Source organism: Fringilla coelebs (genome assembly GCF_963513975.1).
Source record: "Fringilla coelebs genome assembly, chromosome: 4".
Lineage (NCBI taxonomy): Eukaryota > Metazoa > Chordata > Aves > Passeriformes > Fringillidae > Fringilla > Fringilla coelebs.
The window spans coordinates 16,146,012-16,163,899 of NC_140032.1; the positions used below are offsets into that span (position 1 = coordinate 16,146,012).

The 17,888-nt window shown below is 37.9% G+C and overlaps 1 protein-coding gene across 1 annotated transcript in view; it reads right to left on the reverse strand.

Moving 5' to 3' along the window:
* Positions 1 to 2,786: 2,786 nt before the first annotated feature.
* LCORL (ligand dependent nuclear receptor corepressor like) overlaps positions 2,787 to 17,888 on the reverse strand; it is a gene marked incomplete at both ends in the record, with an annotated part of 81,179 nt that continues 66,077 nt past the window's right edge. Inside the window, one exon of the mRNA XM_084204949.1 lies at positions 2,787 to 3,844. Within this exon, the coding sequence (XP_084061075.1) occupies positions 3,661 to 3,844 (184 nt within the window). The remainder of the gene's footprint in view (positions 3,845 to 17,888) is intronic.

Sequence of the window (17,888 nt, forward strand, 5' to 3'; positions counted from 1 at the left end):
AAAAATGGATTAAAATATTACCTGAACAAAACTTTTCTTTTATTTTATAAAGAACAATGCAGCTTACCCACAAACAGAAATTGCTGTTGGTGCTAAGTACTCTGTAGTTAAAGCTGTTTTGATATTTAACAGTAGCAGAGTGGTTGCTTGTGATGGCAGCAATTTTGACTGTACCTACTTTTACAGAATCCGCTTTCTTCATTTTTATAAGGTTTTATAACAGTAAAACCTGGTCAGCAGATACTTACTTACTATTCATGTTAATGTAAAATAGTTTATCTTAATTGGGAATTCTGCTTCCTGCAGGTGTGTCCACTCAATTAAACAATGTCAAAGTGGTAAAACTGAGTAACTGATTTTACAAACCATACTGAAAGTGTATTGATGCTGACCTTATTATAAAGAATCAGAGACGTGCTTTTAAAGAGCATAAAAATATTTGTGGTACAAAATAAGATCTGATAAGGAAAGGAGTATTTAAATACAGAAGGGGCAAAAGATGAAATCTTCTAAGGTCAGTGTTGTGTCTTTTTTCAGTAGTATGCAGTTGTTATTTCTTTGTAGCTCTGAATTTGCAAAGGCAGGAATGGCCAGGAGTTGCAGAGGACAGCACATGAGGCCACGATTACTCCACAGTCACTGTGGCTGAGCAGGTTCACTCGCGTTGGAAATGCCGCAGGAACCGTGCCCGTGTCGCAGTGGGGTCATTCCAGAGCAGTGGCAGCAAACTCACTCCATTCCTCGACATGCACGTCTCAGCTGTTGATGCCAAATGCAGCTTTCTAAGGAACTTGCATTTTAAATTGGTAAATATGCTATAAATGATCTTTGGTAATTCTCAGGAGTGACGTAGGGACACAAGTGAAATTTAATATTCCTAAAGTGTAATGCCCAAACTATTATGCTGTTTCCAAGCTTGCATATAGGAAACAGAGGGATTGTGTTGCTTTTCATGCTTTGCAGTTTTTGTTGGAAACTTGTCAAACTTAGAATGCCACGACACAGTTTTCTGCTGGTATTTGTCCTATTTAGAAGCTTCTGTAACTGTGATGAGTTAATTTTGTAATTTTAAAAACAATTTTGAGGTCCTGATCTCCCTCCTTTGGTAACTCTTTAAATCCCCAAATTGTGTTGTAGTTTGTGTACATGCAGCCATTTCAGATCAGAGATTCTTTCTGTCCCCCTGAATGCTGCCTGAACATAGTTGAAATGGGCAAAGTATATAGTTATAAGAGCTTCCTTGGGGCTTTAGTTGTTTTTTTTTAATTTAAGTCTCTCATCCTTCCCCTCTTGAGTGATTTGTTTTTTAAGCACTGCTACACTGAGCAACTGGTGCTAATCCACTCTTATTTTTTCTTAAAATGATTTTTGAGGCAAAGCAGGAACAATAAAAATCCATAAAAGCCTCTGAGCATGCCTTCCTGAATAAGACTTTGGTTTTGCCTTCTTGCTGTTCTGTTGTGCCTTGCCACGTATACAGGTTCTGTCTTTAGCATCTCTTGGGAAAGCCAGACTGAAAAGATGAGGTTTCTCTCAAGCCACCTCCCAGTGTGTGGATGCCTCTGCTGTGGATGTGGCTTATAGAAAATAGACCTTTTCTAACTGGAGGCCCGTGGGGCTGGAGTGGGAGAGGCCAAGGAAGCTGGGCTTGTTGAGCCTGTGAATGCTGGGAGGATCCTCAGTTACCTGCAAGGAGTCTAGGAAAAAGACAAAATTGGGCTCTTTGTTACATATGATGAGAGGATAAAAAAACTGGGTATAAATTAAAACTCAGACCAGAAGAGAAGGTAAAAAAGGCAGGGAAACAAGTTAAAAACTGCTGGAACAGGTTGCCTGTGCAGGTTCTGTCCTAGGAGTTTTTAAGACAGGGCTAGGTGTGAACTACTCACAGCTGGCTGCCTTTGAAGAGGGTGTACAATTATGGACCTTCTTGATGTCCTTTTATGCCGGACTTACCCTGTGATCCTTTCAGGCCAGAAACTTGAGCAGTAACTGGCACTGAGTTTCCAGCCCCTCCTTTGAGTTTTCAGGCATTACCCAAGCTCACCAGCCCCTGCTGTCCTTCAGCCTGGAGAGCAACCGGACAAAGGCGTCTGCTTGGAGCTGAGGGAGACATGTCCAAACCAGTAAAGTGCTGGTATTTACTGGGTCTTTGAAATCAGAAAATCCATGTGGTATCTCCTCCCACGGGCATGCAAACACAGTTCCAGCTGCACTGGCTCCAGTGCTTGTAAGGCTCCTGTGTCCTGCCTGCCTCCTTACTGATTCTTGTGCTTTGGTGGGGCTCCACTGAAGTCAACTTCAGTTCCTCTCCCCTGGAAAATTTAATTCTCCTTTTGGCTTTCTTGCCCCAGAGTCCACGTGCATGTAACAGTTGAGACACATAAAGACCTTCTAAACGGCTCAAAACATGATGAATGTTTATTTTTTTAAACACATTCTTTTAATCATGTCCAATGCTTCAGTGACTCAATACCCTCTTGGGATCTTGTGCCACCAGAATTTATAACAATCTCTTTATTTCAGTTACTGGATTGCACCTGCAAACCAACAAACCTCTGTAAAGAGGAAATGCATCTTCATTCTTGTAAGGTGAATCCTTAAAACCTTTGTTTTATAAAATAGTCTTCCAAGAAAATTTCCTTCTGGAAAATTAGTTCTTGTCAAGTAAAGGACAGACAACTCATCATGAATTAAGAAACCTCTACTCTAGCTACTGAATGTATGACTCCAGAAAAGAGAAGTATATTATATGGTTTTATTCTAACACTTTTTTTATAGCTGTATCATAATAAAGTTTTGATGAACGAAGTACATGAACCTTGCTAAGATCATTTAAGCATGGAATGTCTACAATGTAGTCAGCTACAACCATTTACTACTTCTTTGAGTAGAGATAAAATTTCGATTTTACATTGAATTTCCAAAGTACACGGAAAAAATGAAATAGGAAGAGCATTTACATCCATTTTAATTGGTGGCAGGCATAAATTCATAAAAACAAATGGGGAAGAAAGACCATTTAGCAGAAACCTCAAAAAGTGCAGTTACAGATTTGTTAAATGACAATCTTTCACGAGATTCTCCAGCAGGCTTGGTCTTTCTTTTAGACATTAGGGTCATTAAACACTGTCACACAGAAGTTCTCAAGGTAAGTGAAGATGAAAGCATACTGCAGAAACAAACTGGTGCTTCCATCCATTTCAATCCATTGGTGAAGGAGATCTCCTCAGGTAATTTACCTTTGTACTGCTTTGCTTCGAGGTAGTCGGTCTCCACCTGTTACAGATTTGTTTGAATTATTACCATAAATCTTTACATGGTGACCTATGCCACAAATTACATAATATATTAACTTTCGTGCACAAAAATAAAATTGGGAAACCATAATTAAATTTAAAGAACATAGAAAAATCACAATACTATTAAAGGGGAACATCCGATTCTGGTATAAATTTGAACTGCAAGAATTTCATGATGGTCAGATGTGAAACTTCATATTTAGAAAAGAAAAAGTACATCAAACTGAATAATGCTAGTAGTATATAAAGCCAAATCACACAAGATCATTTCAAGATCAATGTAATAAATGCTTATTATTTAGCAGAAAAAAAAAATCAGGAACAATGTACAAAATAATAGTGCAAGAACAGCTGCAATCTAGTTGTTCTCATCAGTTTTGAGATTTTGGTTAAAAACTTTACAGCTGGCGAGAGATGCTGCTGAAAAACTCAGATTCCACTCAGTGGGCTGATTAAGGCACATCTTTATGGACTTCAAATGTTCATTTTCTGTGTTCATGTCTATTGAATTCTGCGGCTCCGAGACTTTCACTTGTAGCGTGCTGTGAGAAAAGAAGTGGGGGTAGGAGAGGGAAAAAAAATGAGAAAAAGTTTAGTACACTTTCCCCTTGCCCTGCAAACAAGCTGATAAGAGGCAAGATGAGGTGCTGGCAGATCCTGTATTCTGCTGGGTTTTTTTGTTGTTTTAGTGCACGATGTTCCAGAAACACTGAGATTAGAACCCGACTCTGCTGTGCAGTAGATTGGGCTGCTCTGTGTGGGGATGGCTGAGGCCCTGTCCACTGGCAGTGTCAGTCCCAGGGCAGTCTCCTGCTTGTGCTGCTCCTTTGCAGGAAGTGCGGGAACAGCTGCTCTTGCTTCAGTCATCTCCAGCTGACTACTGTAAAGACACAGAGCAGGAACTGGGCAAGAGTCTGGGGCTTATTTTATTGCTGACTATTAATTTACTGCAGCCATGGAAGGACTCACATATAGATGGCATTTTGTTTTAAATTTAGGGGGAAAAGTAACACCAGGAGGGAAAGAAACCCAGTCCTTTGTGGGGGTCACTAAGCAGACTAGGACAGATGTGTGGATTGAATTACCAAACAGTCTGGGCTGGAAGACACCTTTAACGGTCATCTACTCCTACCCCCCTGCAATGACAGGTTCAACTAGATCAGGTTGCTCAGAGCCCTATCCAGCCTGCACCTGAATGCTTCCAGGGATAAGACATCCAGCCAGCATCTGTCTGGAAAACCTGTTTCAGTGTTTCACCATCCTCATAATCAAAAATGTCTTCCTTAATATATAAAGCATTCAGAAATGCTTTAAGATATAAAACACACTCAGAAGACAATTTCAATCCTTGTTTCAAACCTTGTAATCCCTTTTAGTTTACTGTCTGCCTACTGAAGTGGTTTGTCCCCCTGTGTGATACAGTGTTTCTCACCATCCTTTTCAAAGTTTTTGGGAACTTCTAGAATGACAAAGTTGAAAATATTTCTGAGGTACTAAAACTAATGTTCTAAGTACTATAATTAGGGGTAGGAGATAATCACCATGCTGAAACCTATCTGAACATAGTTTCCTATCCAAGGAGTGTTTAAGCAGCAGAAACAGCTTTTACTTACATTTCAGGAATAGAGGTTCATTACAGAACTCATTCTGAAGGATGGAATGTGCTGTAAGTGTAGTGCTCACATTGTGTGCACAGAGTAGCTGAGGATAGTCAGTGTAGGACTACTGCCTAAAACATTGCCCTGTGTTACTGAAATAGCAATGACTGACTTTAAAACATTTCCTATGTCACAGCAAAAGGGAAAGACCTTAGGCAACAGCTAGAATGACAATTCACTGTTTGTCACAGATATCAGAAACAGTTTTAATTCTTTCACATTTTAATATCAGCACCCCTCAAGGCTATGGGCCTTGCTGACATGGCAGTGAAACAGAAATTTCTCATTTGCTAACACCAGCTCCCAACCCTCCAAACTGGTGCACTGCCCCCATGCTCTGCATTTCCTCGTGTCATTATTCAGCCTCTATCTTTTGTCTTGTTTTGCCTTGTGCCCTTTTCCTCTGGTTGCTCTGATCTTTTCCTTCCTGCAGGAAAAGGAGTGCAGGTGTAGATGATGGACAGGACTTCAGTCAGCAAGGTTACTTTCTTGAATTTACAACCTTTTCAGACTTGGATCTTTGCCCTCAGGAAGTCAAAGGCTTTCCTTATGACCATGGGATTAAGTGCATATGGAAGATGGTGTTAAGGCTTCAGTTAGCAGCTTTCCTCACCCCTACTGATTTTGTGCTTTTCAGGCATGGCCATGTAGCAAAACAGAACTTCTAACAACTTGCCAAAAGCTAAATGAAGGATAGGGCAGGAATGTTTTGGTTTGGTTATTTTAAAGGTTTGGGGTGGTTTGGGGTTTTGGCTTTTTTGGTGGTGCAAAGTACATATACCTGCAATGTACTTTAAAATCCAGCATTTCTGCTGTCTTTAAAGCAGTAGACAGATAAACTGTGTTGCATGCTGGGCAACACAGTTTATGTGCCAGACAGAAAAAGCTAAAGGTTTGGGCTCTTTGTATGACCTGGCACATTCCTTCTGCAGATCAACTGGGAATTGCACCAAGCTGCCAAGGGCCATTTTCCAACCTACGCTGCTGGTGGTAACATTGTATCCTAGATCTGGTGCAATTGTGGCCATCATTCCTTCTCATTTGCTTGGGCTATAAATGAAAATGCTGAGTGCTTGTATCGCATCAAACAGCCCTTTCCAAGGACTCAGCTCTGTCAAGGACTGTCCTACTCTTCATCTTTTAGGTTTGTACAGGTTTCTGTACAAAATGCAATGGGCTGGACTGAAGTTGCAAAACTAGAACTGGAGTATGTGTTGATAATTTTCATGTGGGGATCTATTTACTTCTCAGAGAAGAACTTTAGGAAACTCAAGACTTTGCTTTTTAAAAAAATGCATAAAAACAGGAATAGAAAAATGTTAATTTTTTCCCCCCAGTTCCTCAGTATGGGTAACATCAACACAAAAAGTGAAAGTATTTTAGAAAATTTTACCTTAATAAAAATTAAGTGGAAAATAATATGGTTAGAGATCTGCTTTAATATATTTGTTAATTAAGAAGAACCTAGTATTTTATCTTGCTTTTCATTCCTTCACCTGTAGTGATTTATTTTCCAGCTGTTGATGTAACAAGATAAAAAAATGGTGTACGGAAATATTTTTAAATCAGAGAATGTAATTAAAGGGATAAAGTCAAACAGAAGAAGTTGAATTTTTCCAGTCAAATCCACTAACAGATTCTACTCTAAATTGTATTCCACTCTACTTGCACAAGCTCCACAGTGCATTAAGCATTCCTAGCAAGATGTTACACACAGCCTGATGGTCCCAGAAGCCATGGAGCCTATTTCAGGAGAGCCTAGAAGGGTATCCCAAATTTACAGCCCCTGGAGCTCTGCACTACCAATACGCACTGCAGTAAGAAGATGGAGCTTAATTCCCTACACAACAGGCTTATACTGACCTTACAGAAGAGTCTCAAAAAAGGTCAGAATTTCCAATTCTGATGCCATGTGTTTAGTATACCTGCAATCATAACGTGTTTTCTTTTTATTCACCTGGGACTGACTCAGTTAATCAGCTTCTGTGCATGTGATTTGTGGAAGTCAGCTACAGGTGTTTCTGTGACATGGAACATCGTAAACTCCAGCCATGGCATATCCAATAGCTCTGTTTTCACTGGGAAATTTGAAGACAGGACAACAGGCTGAAATCCCAGTAAAAAGATGAAAACCATTTTTTTTCACATTCGTATGACAGATGCCTTGAAAATTCAGCATTTTTTTCTTCATCTTAAATTATACTACCCTTTCCTAGCCCTTTTCTCTAAATAGTCTTGAAGTGCTGGTAACATATTTACTGCTTAATTTGAAAAGATTTTATATTTCACAACATATAATAACTGATCCATATAATTCTTTTCTTAGAAAGTAAAGAAAAAAAAAAAAGGGGTATGGAAATGTGACTATACTTTTTGATCTGAAACAAGAGCAGTCTGGAAAAACGCCTCGGGGAGCCAAATTCAGCAGCCCCACAGCAGGTGCTCTGCCATGGCTCTGTGCAAGGGGCCTGTTGAGTGTCAGAGAGGTTAGAGCCATGTGAAGGCCATGGCACGGCGTGCTGTGCATGGTGACAGGACACGCTGCGGGCTCCGTGCCAGCTGGGAATGGCTTCCCCTGCTTTGGGCTGCCTTTGGGAGCTGCTGCACACCAAACCAATGGGGCTGCACCAGGCAGCGAGGGCTTCAGGATGGTTTTGTGTGTGTTGGAACTCCCAGCTCCCCCAGCTACTGAATCACCTCTGAATTCACTATCTTTGAACAGTGCTGCAGCAAGGATGGATTCCTGTGTTGTTCTAACAAATCACCCCAGTGTTACTCTAACTCAGCAGCCAGATCAGAGTAACATTGATGGGCTCTCAGGTGCTCTCTGGTCTCCTTGCCTAAGCAGAGAACCCTGTGTGTAGTTACGTTTCCAAACCTGCTGGGGCCTAAAGGGATCATCTCTCCCCACAAAAATTTCCTCCTATCATTAAATAAAAAGGAATAAATAGAAAGGTTTGAATTCAACCTTCTACTAAAGTGACGAGTGGCCTCCCCATGCTCCTAAGTGCTAAAGAAAAACTTGTTCTTTTCTATACTTGCTGTTAAAACTGCCTGAATACAACTATATTTTTTAAAATTTAAATTTATTTCTTTAGTTTTACCCAAATCATCATTACTGTTATAGATACTGATTTTTAACAGCAGGATGGGAGAGTAACACCAGAAAATTTGAGGCTGCCAAGTACAAAAGGAAAATAATATTCTTTGAACTGCTTATTTTCTCTGCAGTTTGGAGCCACATTCTCCTGGAAAAACAGGATATTTGACACCTGTTGTTGTTTTTGTATGAAAATGATAAAGTTAAAAAAAATCTGGCTAGCTCAAGTTCATATATTTGCTGAGTTAATCTGTTACAACATGTTGAAAAAAAGTAGGAAAAAGAAAAAGTAGGAATGGGTAAAAATATCTCTTATCTGTTAGGTCAGTCCTCAGCATTTCCCATCAGAGATTGCCATCAATGCTGTGTGCTTGTGTGCTATTAAACAGCTATGAAAGTATCACTGCAGGGCTATGTTTCTCTAAGTCTTTTGCAACACCTACAGATAAAAACATCTCCTTCCCCCCTATTTGGGAGCAAGGTCAAACTGGCTCTTACCTTCCTGTCTGACAGAAATTCTGCAAACTGCCCTTGTTAAACACTGCCAGCAGAGATTGCAGACTGGCAGCTTGGAAAGCATAAGAGCATCTGTGACACACAGCACTGACTCAGGGCTTTTACAGAAAGATTTCAAAAACACTGAGTAGAAACAGTAAAACTTAAACAGAATTTAAAAAAATGTTCTCTGTACAAACCCTGCTCAAACAATTTCTCAAAAAAGGAACTCGTGAAATACACTAGGTTAAAATCTACAATGATTACAGACAGTAGTCTCAGTATGACTTGCAACAGAGACTGATTTGGTAATGTAATATATATTGAAAAGACAGTAAACCAAGCATGCAGCCTGACTGATTGTCTCTAAAATTTAAACTCATTTTTTTCCACAATGCCAAAACCCAGCAGCAAAGAAATCTACAAAGAAAATTTTAATGTCTTGCTTCCATTTACCAACTGCATTCTCATTGTAGTATGAAATAACATATTTCAGCTGTGTCGATAGAATCTTATTTGGGAATCAGAGAGAGAAAAAATGCCCTAGAAATCACTCAAAGCAAGATGGGGAGATAAGCAATATTCATGGAGTCTTAAAAGTCAGATATAAGAGCTGAGTGCTAAGCCAGAGTGCTAAGACAAACAAAACAGCACAGAATACCAAGACAGGAGGTGAATTGAATGGAGACAAAAAAACAGGGTGAGAAGTCAGAATCAGCCACAATCCCAGACTGAAATTATGGTGGAAAGTTTATTTTGCTCTTCAGACTAACTCAGTTGTTTTCTTGGTTTGAGAAGAAGAAAAAAAAAAAAAAAAAAAAAAGAATGAAAAAATAATATGTGTGAAAGATAGCAAGAAGGGGAAAATAGGAATTTGTGAGCACTATTGGCCTGTCAGTGAAAGAGCATTACTGACTGGTAGCTTTTTTCTGAATCTATATATTGAGATACCAACACACTGTTCAAGTTTTAAGTTTAACTTGCACAGAGACAAAATCATACAGCAGTGCTGATCATTGGTACTTCATCTTCAAAGATCACAGCACAACAGTAACTGAACAGCAGGTGGTTACATTTTCAGGTAAACATTTGGCAAGTGGAATGGATGGCAACAGTTTCAGAGTGCGGGTAGAGAAGTAACATAACTTTCCCCCCAAATCCAGTCAGCCTCAGAAAATTACACCCAACAGATCATAGGCAACATAAAAAGTTTAAATTGCAATTTCATTGAAGAATTCAGGAACTAAAACTCTTTCAAAAAATAAATGAATCAAGCTTGCACAGCCATGGAAGTACAGAGCTCCATTCTAATGGCTCTGCACAATACAGGGCAGACTTGAATATATTTTGAAAAGTCTAAATAGCAACAACATTCCTTCCCCAAGTATTTAAAGCAGCCTGACTGAGAAAGTTTTGTAGAACAGTGATCTTTTTGACAAGAATCACCATGCTTTGTGGTGTTACAGACTCTTCAGCAGTCCACAGAAGACAAGAACAAGGAAGTAGAATAATAATGTAAGCTGTCACTGAAGGGGGCATGAAGAAGTCATAAAATTTTAGGGTGTAATTTACTAGTGATGATAGTAAATAACGTGTTAGAGAAAAAAAAAAAAGAATCCTATGATCTCAAATTGTTCATAGCATATTGTCTTAAAAGATCTTGGTAACCAAAAGCAGCTAAGATTCTAACAGTTGAAAGGCAGCATCATTCATCTGATGATGAACATGAATTCTTAGCTTCTAGGCACCATCCCAAAACAAGCCTTCCTCTCATCATCAGCTCCCTGAAAGAAAACTAATTTCTAGTTACGACTAGAAGTTAGCAGCATGCAAATAAATAAAACCCCTAAACACCTGTTGTGCAGATGAGCACTGTTGTATTTGACTTACAAACATCCTGCAAAAGAAGAAAAGCTTTTGCTATTTTTTTCTACCTAATCATAATTAAGAAAGGTTTGGAATGAGGCACAATAAGGCGAGGCTGGGGGTTCAGAACAGCATGTGCTGCTGGTTCAGGCTGTTCTGAGGAAGCACAATGTCTCCATCTCAGTGCTGGCATGAATGCAGCTATGGAAGTCCTGTCACTTGAGCTCAAATCTTTAAACCATAACATTTTTTTGACATTATAAATGCAATTATGTTATGGAAAGAGATCATCTCAGAAATATGATGAGACAGTCCCTGGGTGGTTTAAAACCCACCAGACTTCTGAATTCAGGAAGGTCAAACAGCAATTTGCAAATAAGTAATTTCCTTTTCTGAGTTTTCTATACTTAAATGTAATTTAAAACCAGCTGTAAAGAGTAAACTGATAAATAGGAAATGTCAGCAACAAATATGATACACAAGAGAATTTATTCAAACACACATCACAAGGACTTTAAACTAGAACGACAGGTAACAACAACAACCAAATTTTAAGAATTGATACCTTAAGTATAGCTCTTAAATATTTACTTGCATGGTAAATAAATTTCTTAAATTGTAAAAATAAATTATTATTGAATGTTTTGAAAATTATGCTAAGTGCACCAATAAAAACACTGAAGCCTAACTTTAAGTAGTTTTTTTTCCCCTAAAATTTACCCTGCATTCAAAATGAAAGACTTTACACATAGGCAAGAGAGCACAATTCAAGTGAGAGTAAGAATTTATTTTTAAAGAAAAATATTTTAAGTCATTCTTACAGCTTCTAGATGAGATTTTTTTCAGCTAGGTTTCCATTTCATGTACAGGGAAATAATCCATTGTTTGGACCAAGATTTCAATAGATTGAAATAAGACAGCTTTGAGGGCAGGCCTGGGTCAGTAAAATATCAAGTATAATCTCTGAGTATTTGTGAAATCCACACCTTAGGTAACAGGAACCTGTTACAAGATCCCTCTGAAAGGACTGACTTCCCTGAACATCTTAATTTTCATGTATGCATGCATTTTAATATGAAATGTGAAAGCCTCATTATTCTAATTCCTAGCAGAATCATAATTTAGAAATATTCTGCCCTGAGCTACAAAATGAAAATAAAGAATAAGACCTGCTTGGAAAAACCTGATTGTAGTCACATTACTCACTGATGGCTTGACAGCTGATATAAAACATCCTAAACAAAGCAGAAATTCAGACTTAAACTTTTAAAAGTATTTTAAGTCCTAAGTTAATTTTAAGGCCATTTCTACTGGTATACATGCAGTAAGAAAAGTAGGTCTAAAGTTGATCTTCACTGAAGAAAGAGCTGCAATCGAGTTAAGATACCTGCCCCACTTACAGATTAATGATAAAAGACAGAAGCAGATTGCTCTTATGGATGCCCAGAAGAGACAGAAAGGAGCAAGTGGCAGTGAGTGGAGGATGAAGAGTAGGTGAGTGCACAGCCACTGAAAGAAAGTGTGAAACTCCTGCCTAAATTTAATTTGTGGTAAGGAACCAATACAGCTGAAAGCAGATATAAGTCAGGTGAGTTTCTGCTGTTGAAAAGACAAACCAAACAGTAAAACCTAGACAGACTGAAACCAAAGAATAGAACACAGAAAAGGGCACATTGCCTCCATAAATCATGCAGTTTCTCACTGAAGGTTTACATCCTCTTGACACAGCAAGAGATACCATTACCTGTACTCCAAACAAATTGAAGAATAAGCTGAACAGTCTTTACTGATGTCTGGAACACGAGCGGAATCAGCACAAAAAAAATGGTCTCCTTTCAGTTGTGAAAAAATGCAAAGACACAAAAATTGCTGGATCTGTCCCACAAGAACAGAATGTACAATTTGCCATGAATATGGCAGCAGAAACTGCAACTTGTCTAGAGTTATAAAGCATCCAGAGCTGTTGGCCCAAAAGCATGGACATAGGAAGATAGAATCTGTTTAAATATCTTGATTTTGGAAAAGACATATCTCTACACTGTCGGAAAAAAACCTAAATTACCTGGTCTTCAATATGAAAAAAGTGATTAAAAAACTGGTATGGCTTTTTAAAAAAGAATTTCTGTACCTGGATTGAAGAAATCTGTGACAAAAGCTGACTGACATTTTGCTTATGGTACTAAAAATCTCTTGGCAGGTGTATGGACCAGATAGAATGGATCAAACAAAGTACACAATGAAAAACATGCACTAAAAAATCAAAACAGGAACAAAACTGGGCTGTGCTCATCTTCTGCAGCATATCCTTTGGCACTCACAAACACACAGCTTGGCATAAAAGGAAAGCTGATGCATGATCTGAGAATCAGTTTGGTACTAAAGGAGAGCAAAGTATGAAGGCAGGATGCAGAGAAATGTGGAAATAACCAGAGTGCAATGGCCTGGCTGGTCTGAACTGTGGCTCAGACATGGGTCTGAATAAAAAAGAGGAGCAACAGCAAAGTTGTGAAATGAACATCAGCTCAGCAGGAGCCTGGTCTGCACCAGTGCAAGACAGGCACTGCTGGGACAAAGGCACAGGCAGCTATCATGGAGCACAGAGGAAGAGAGCCAATGGCAAAGTGCAATTTTCACTACAGGAGCAGAGCTGATGTGCAATGACTTGACATCCCAACTGGGCCCTTCACCCTCCTTGAAAAAGTGTGCACATCTTTCTACAAAAAGGTATAAAACTACAGGGAAAACAAAGATAATCTGATTTATTAAGTGAGTAATTAACAAAAAAAAGTTCATGAAAAATCACACACCAAGAATGAAATATAAAGTGAACATTTAGATGAGACAACAAGTCAGTCTGCTGAAAGCTGACAATCCAACAATGGGAAAAAAGAAATAAGAGATGAAGGAGACATGAAAACTGTGGTTTTCCTGACGATGGAGAGACATGTTTCAAGAACTGCATTATTTTATAAAGTTACACGGCAACCAATCAAAACATTGAGTCCTCACCTGGTTAGGACTGTGGAGTATGTATTAATTATTATTCAGTTACAATAATTTCAATCTTTTATTTGAATAGCAGTGAAGTAAGATTTACTCTTCTAGCTTTTTATAAAGCTCTATTAAATAAAACCCTTGTGAGCAACAAAGGAAAAAATCCTAAATAACTTCCCAACTGGCATCTCAATTGAGGTTCTACTTGCAGTTTTTCAAATAAGTGATTTTCTCTTAAATCGTACCTTAGAAAGGTTCACAGGTAGCACATATCCCTGTATAAATATGTTCAGGTACAGGTCTACATATCACACATTTCTAAATAATTGTATTTGATAAAACCCATAATTCTGATTTCTAAACGTTTTCCTCTGATTTCTTTCAAAATACCTAATAATAAAAATCTTTAAATAACTATGAAGTAAACACGACTAATGAGGACTCCATAAACTTTCTTGATCCAGATCACACACCCAGAAGCACCATCACATTTGAGATGACACTGAGCACAGGAAGCAGGACACTGCCCCGAGTGGCACCCAGGGCAAACCCACCAAGTTGAGATGCTGTACTGGGGTGTGCACGGCAATATTGGCAAAATCCTGCTCTTGAAATATTACACTTCTCATATTCAGCAATTTCCTTTCAGATATATCCATCTAATTAGTTGTTGATCATTGTAAAAAAATTGGTCTTAATTAGAACCTGAAGGTTGTCAACAGCTTTCAGAAACACACAGCATTCTCAGTGACACCCAAGATTCAAGGACATTTTAGAGAGCCTTTCTTTTCCATGTTGACCACAGGAAACATTGGAAAGAAAAAGGCTTTTGATAAGGAAATACTGTCCTCAAAATATGGCAAAATTACAATTTCTATTAACTCAATATCCAGTTACCAAATAACAAAAACATTTCTATTCATCTCAAAGGTTGTTTGAACAATATCTTTAAGGCACAACTATACAATTATAGCAAAATTAAAGGACACCATAAACAAAAGGATGAACAGTGAATAAATGTGGCATTATATTTGGCTTAAAATCTGAAAAAGATTTAAAACCATCAAGGGTCTGACTAAAACTAGCCTTTGAGAAGGGAAAGATGAATTAGGAAAGAAAAATCTACCCAAGAATAAATGCAAACAACAACCCAGTCATGTCACACCATTTTAAATTTCCCCCCTCAACTCTGGAACCACAATCTGCACTTTTTGAATGTAATTAACTGAAGATTCCGTGTAAGACACTTCCCAAAGATGTGGTGAAAACAGAAAAGCAGCACTAGCTTTAGCATATCAACAATAGAGAAATGCAAACTAAGGCACAGTACACAGGCTTCTATGAATTACAGCATCTCTCCTGAACTATTTTCAGAATGTGGAATTGTCTCAGCAAAATTAATCTGCTCTGGTCATGGTCAGACTACATGAATACTTAATTTACAGGTTACCTCTTCAGAGGCTCTGTTGATTGATTTCCCTCCTTTTCTATCTAACAGCAACAGAAGCTCTGCTTTAAGGCCATGAACCCTCAACAGAAGCGAGGATTTTAAAAAGGATATGTACTTGTCACATTTTCAAAAGCACTATGCAGGCTTTGGAAAACTGCTATTTTCTCTTCTAGTAAAAGGCTTCCAAAGAAAGACAGAGGATTGTCTATATTTATTTAGTATTACCAGTTCCCTAAAGAAAGCTGAAAAATCTAGCCATTTCCTTAGGACCAAGGACAAATAGGAAAATATGACTATGAGTTTCTCAGTTTTTGAAGAGGTAAAATTAAAAACAGACAGTTAAAAAAATACTGAATAAAATGATGAAAAAGCACCCCAGCTTAGGTATAAAACTGGGTATATAAATCCTACACAAAGGCTTAATGATCATGGCACTAAGCTACAGAAAACTACATATCCTAGCAGGTAAAGAAATTTGAAGACCTCAGAGCCAAGTTCTTTAAAAAAGTCCATTATTCAAAGAAGCAAGAGTAAAAATCCTTAGCTCAGAACCCTCAAAAGAAGATGAGTAACAGCATACTCTAAGGCAATATGCAAATAACCACAGCTTAAAACTGAACAGCACCCAAAACCTACACATCCCACACTAGATCACCTGATATGAGAAAAAGAAAAGGAAAGAAGAGTATGTAATTTGGCAAGTAGAATCCCAGAGTGTAAAACAAAATGGAGCATTAGACTGTGGCATGGGAGCTGCTGCTGTTCCATCATGGGGAATGAGGCAGACACCATTAAGTTCATTAAAAGAGTAAGGATTTACTACACATGTATAGTCATCTATATATCAAGTGTACCTTTCTGCTTTTACACTTCTGCATTAAAAATGGCCCACTTACTGTGAACAGTCATTCATTTCATATTCCTCTTGTATTTCTATTAATGCTCTTTGGTTTATGTCTGCCTGTGAAAAGGTAACTTCTGGTCTGGCAACTACAGGTATGAAAATTTCTATCTGCTTACTCTGCATCACAGGTGAAATTTATTTTAGAGCCAAGTAACCCTCTGATGAAAAGCCTTTGTGAAAGGAGCCTTCTTAAAATCAACAGATTGGACGACTGTTACTCTGTCTCCTTTGCACTTTTCCTAACCCAGTATTTTAAATTTCTCACTCATTAGGGGTGTAAAACATGGTCATTCATGAAAGCTGAACAACCTGCTAAAACCAATCTTGTCTGTCACTAGGTCATTCACAGTAAAAGGGAAGTGATCCCCATTTGCAGTTTTATTACTACTGGATTGCACTACCATGAGACAAATAAGCAACAATACTGGAATATTAAAGCCATTCTAACACAGATGTGTAAAAAAGAATTCACAAAATTTTCCCCGTTTTTTTGCTTATAGTAACTTATACTATAACTTAAAGTATATTCTAAGTTACTTAGTTACCTAAAGTTACTTAAAGTAACTAAGAAACTTAAACTTATAGTAATGGAAGTTAAGTTTAAGAAAATGTTTGTCTGTAATATTAATACAGATGTTATTTTATGTGCACAATGAAGAGACCAATTAGACTCACAACACTGAAGTTTTCATAGTTATGATTCTTCACTCTTGCAGCCAACTTTGAAATGACCACAAAAATTAGTAAATTCTCTTTTCAAGTACTGCACAAACTTGATTTAAGGTAGAATATAAAAACCCCATTCAAACATAATAAAAAATTAAAATTGAAAAGTCATATTCTCTGCTGACATCCAATTGATCTGTTCTAAAACTCCAGACCACTTGAAGAAAAGTGAAAATATAAGGACGAAAATTAGAAACTTCACATTGTATGAAAATATCCTAACTTTAAGTGATAGAAATCAATTTTTACCAGCTTTTGTATGCAAATTCCCACCCTGATATGAAGGCAAGAGCACAGGTCTGTGATGTCAGCCCTGCCTGCTACTGTAGAAGGTTCACAGTCTCTTTTCCATCTTCATGAAGTCCACACCCTCTGAAGCAGATTTTTAAAATACTCAGTACATCATAAGATTGTAAAATGGAGTATATTACATATCCCAGTTTTATTGTTGGATTAATAATTTTTTGTATTTTAGCTTGGCTTTCTTGAAACCTTTTGCCCAAGTCCAAAGCATGTTAATGTGACCTTCAGTGTTACAAGTGAGTTATTCTCATGAAAAGAAAACAAATGGTTTCCTAAAAACATGCTTATGTAATTTTCTTTGCACAATGGAGAATAATAGCATTTCAGTGCCAGAAGATGAATTTAGAGTAAAAGGGAACTGCCCCTCAACACATCAAATGCATTGTGGAAGCAACAGTTCAGAAGTACAAACAAACATCAAATGGACTCATGTATCTACCAGCCACCTTATCTTGAATACAACAGGCAATGGGAAATCACAATTAACTCTTTTCTGTTGCTGCAATGAGTGCATGGCTAGTTCTGGTTGATGGACACTACCTTGAGCTGGAAGAATTCAATTGTTTATTCCTGCTTGCACATGCTAATGAAAAAACCAAGAGTACATAAAAAATTTGGTAACAGCATTCTGCCCACCTGCCACAATGTTTCACAATAAAACAGCATCACATCTCTCTCTTTAAGAACATTTGGTAAGACCCCAAGTTTAAGAAAAACTTCAAATACTGACCATAAATGTGTCTACAGCAACATTTCAAGCATGACAACAGAACAATGATATAATTTATGATACCACTTAAACAAAAATACAGTCCAAAGAACACATGAACGAAACATGATGTTTTCATGTGCATTTAACTCCCAGATGCAGGAATTACATTTGAAGTCACATGCATGCACAGCTAGAAATCATGTTGCTTCTTTTTAGGGAGTAGCTATATTAGACTAAAAATATTTGTATGATTTCCTTGGCTGGTGCAGAAAGTACACAATGTTGAATCAACACAGCAAAACAAGACAACCTTCCAAAATCAGACAATCCTCTGATAGTGCAATAGTACCCCTAAGAAAGAGCTGGGGTTACAAGTGT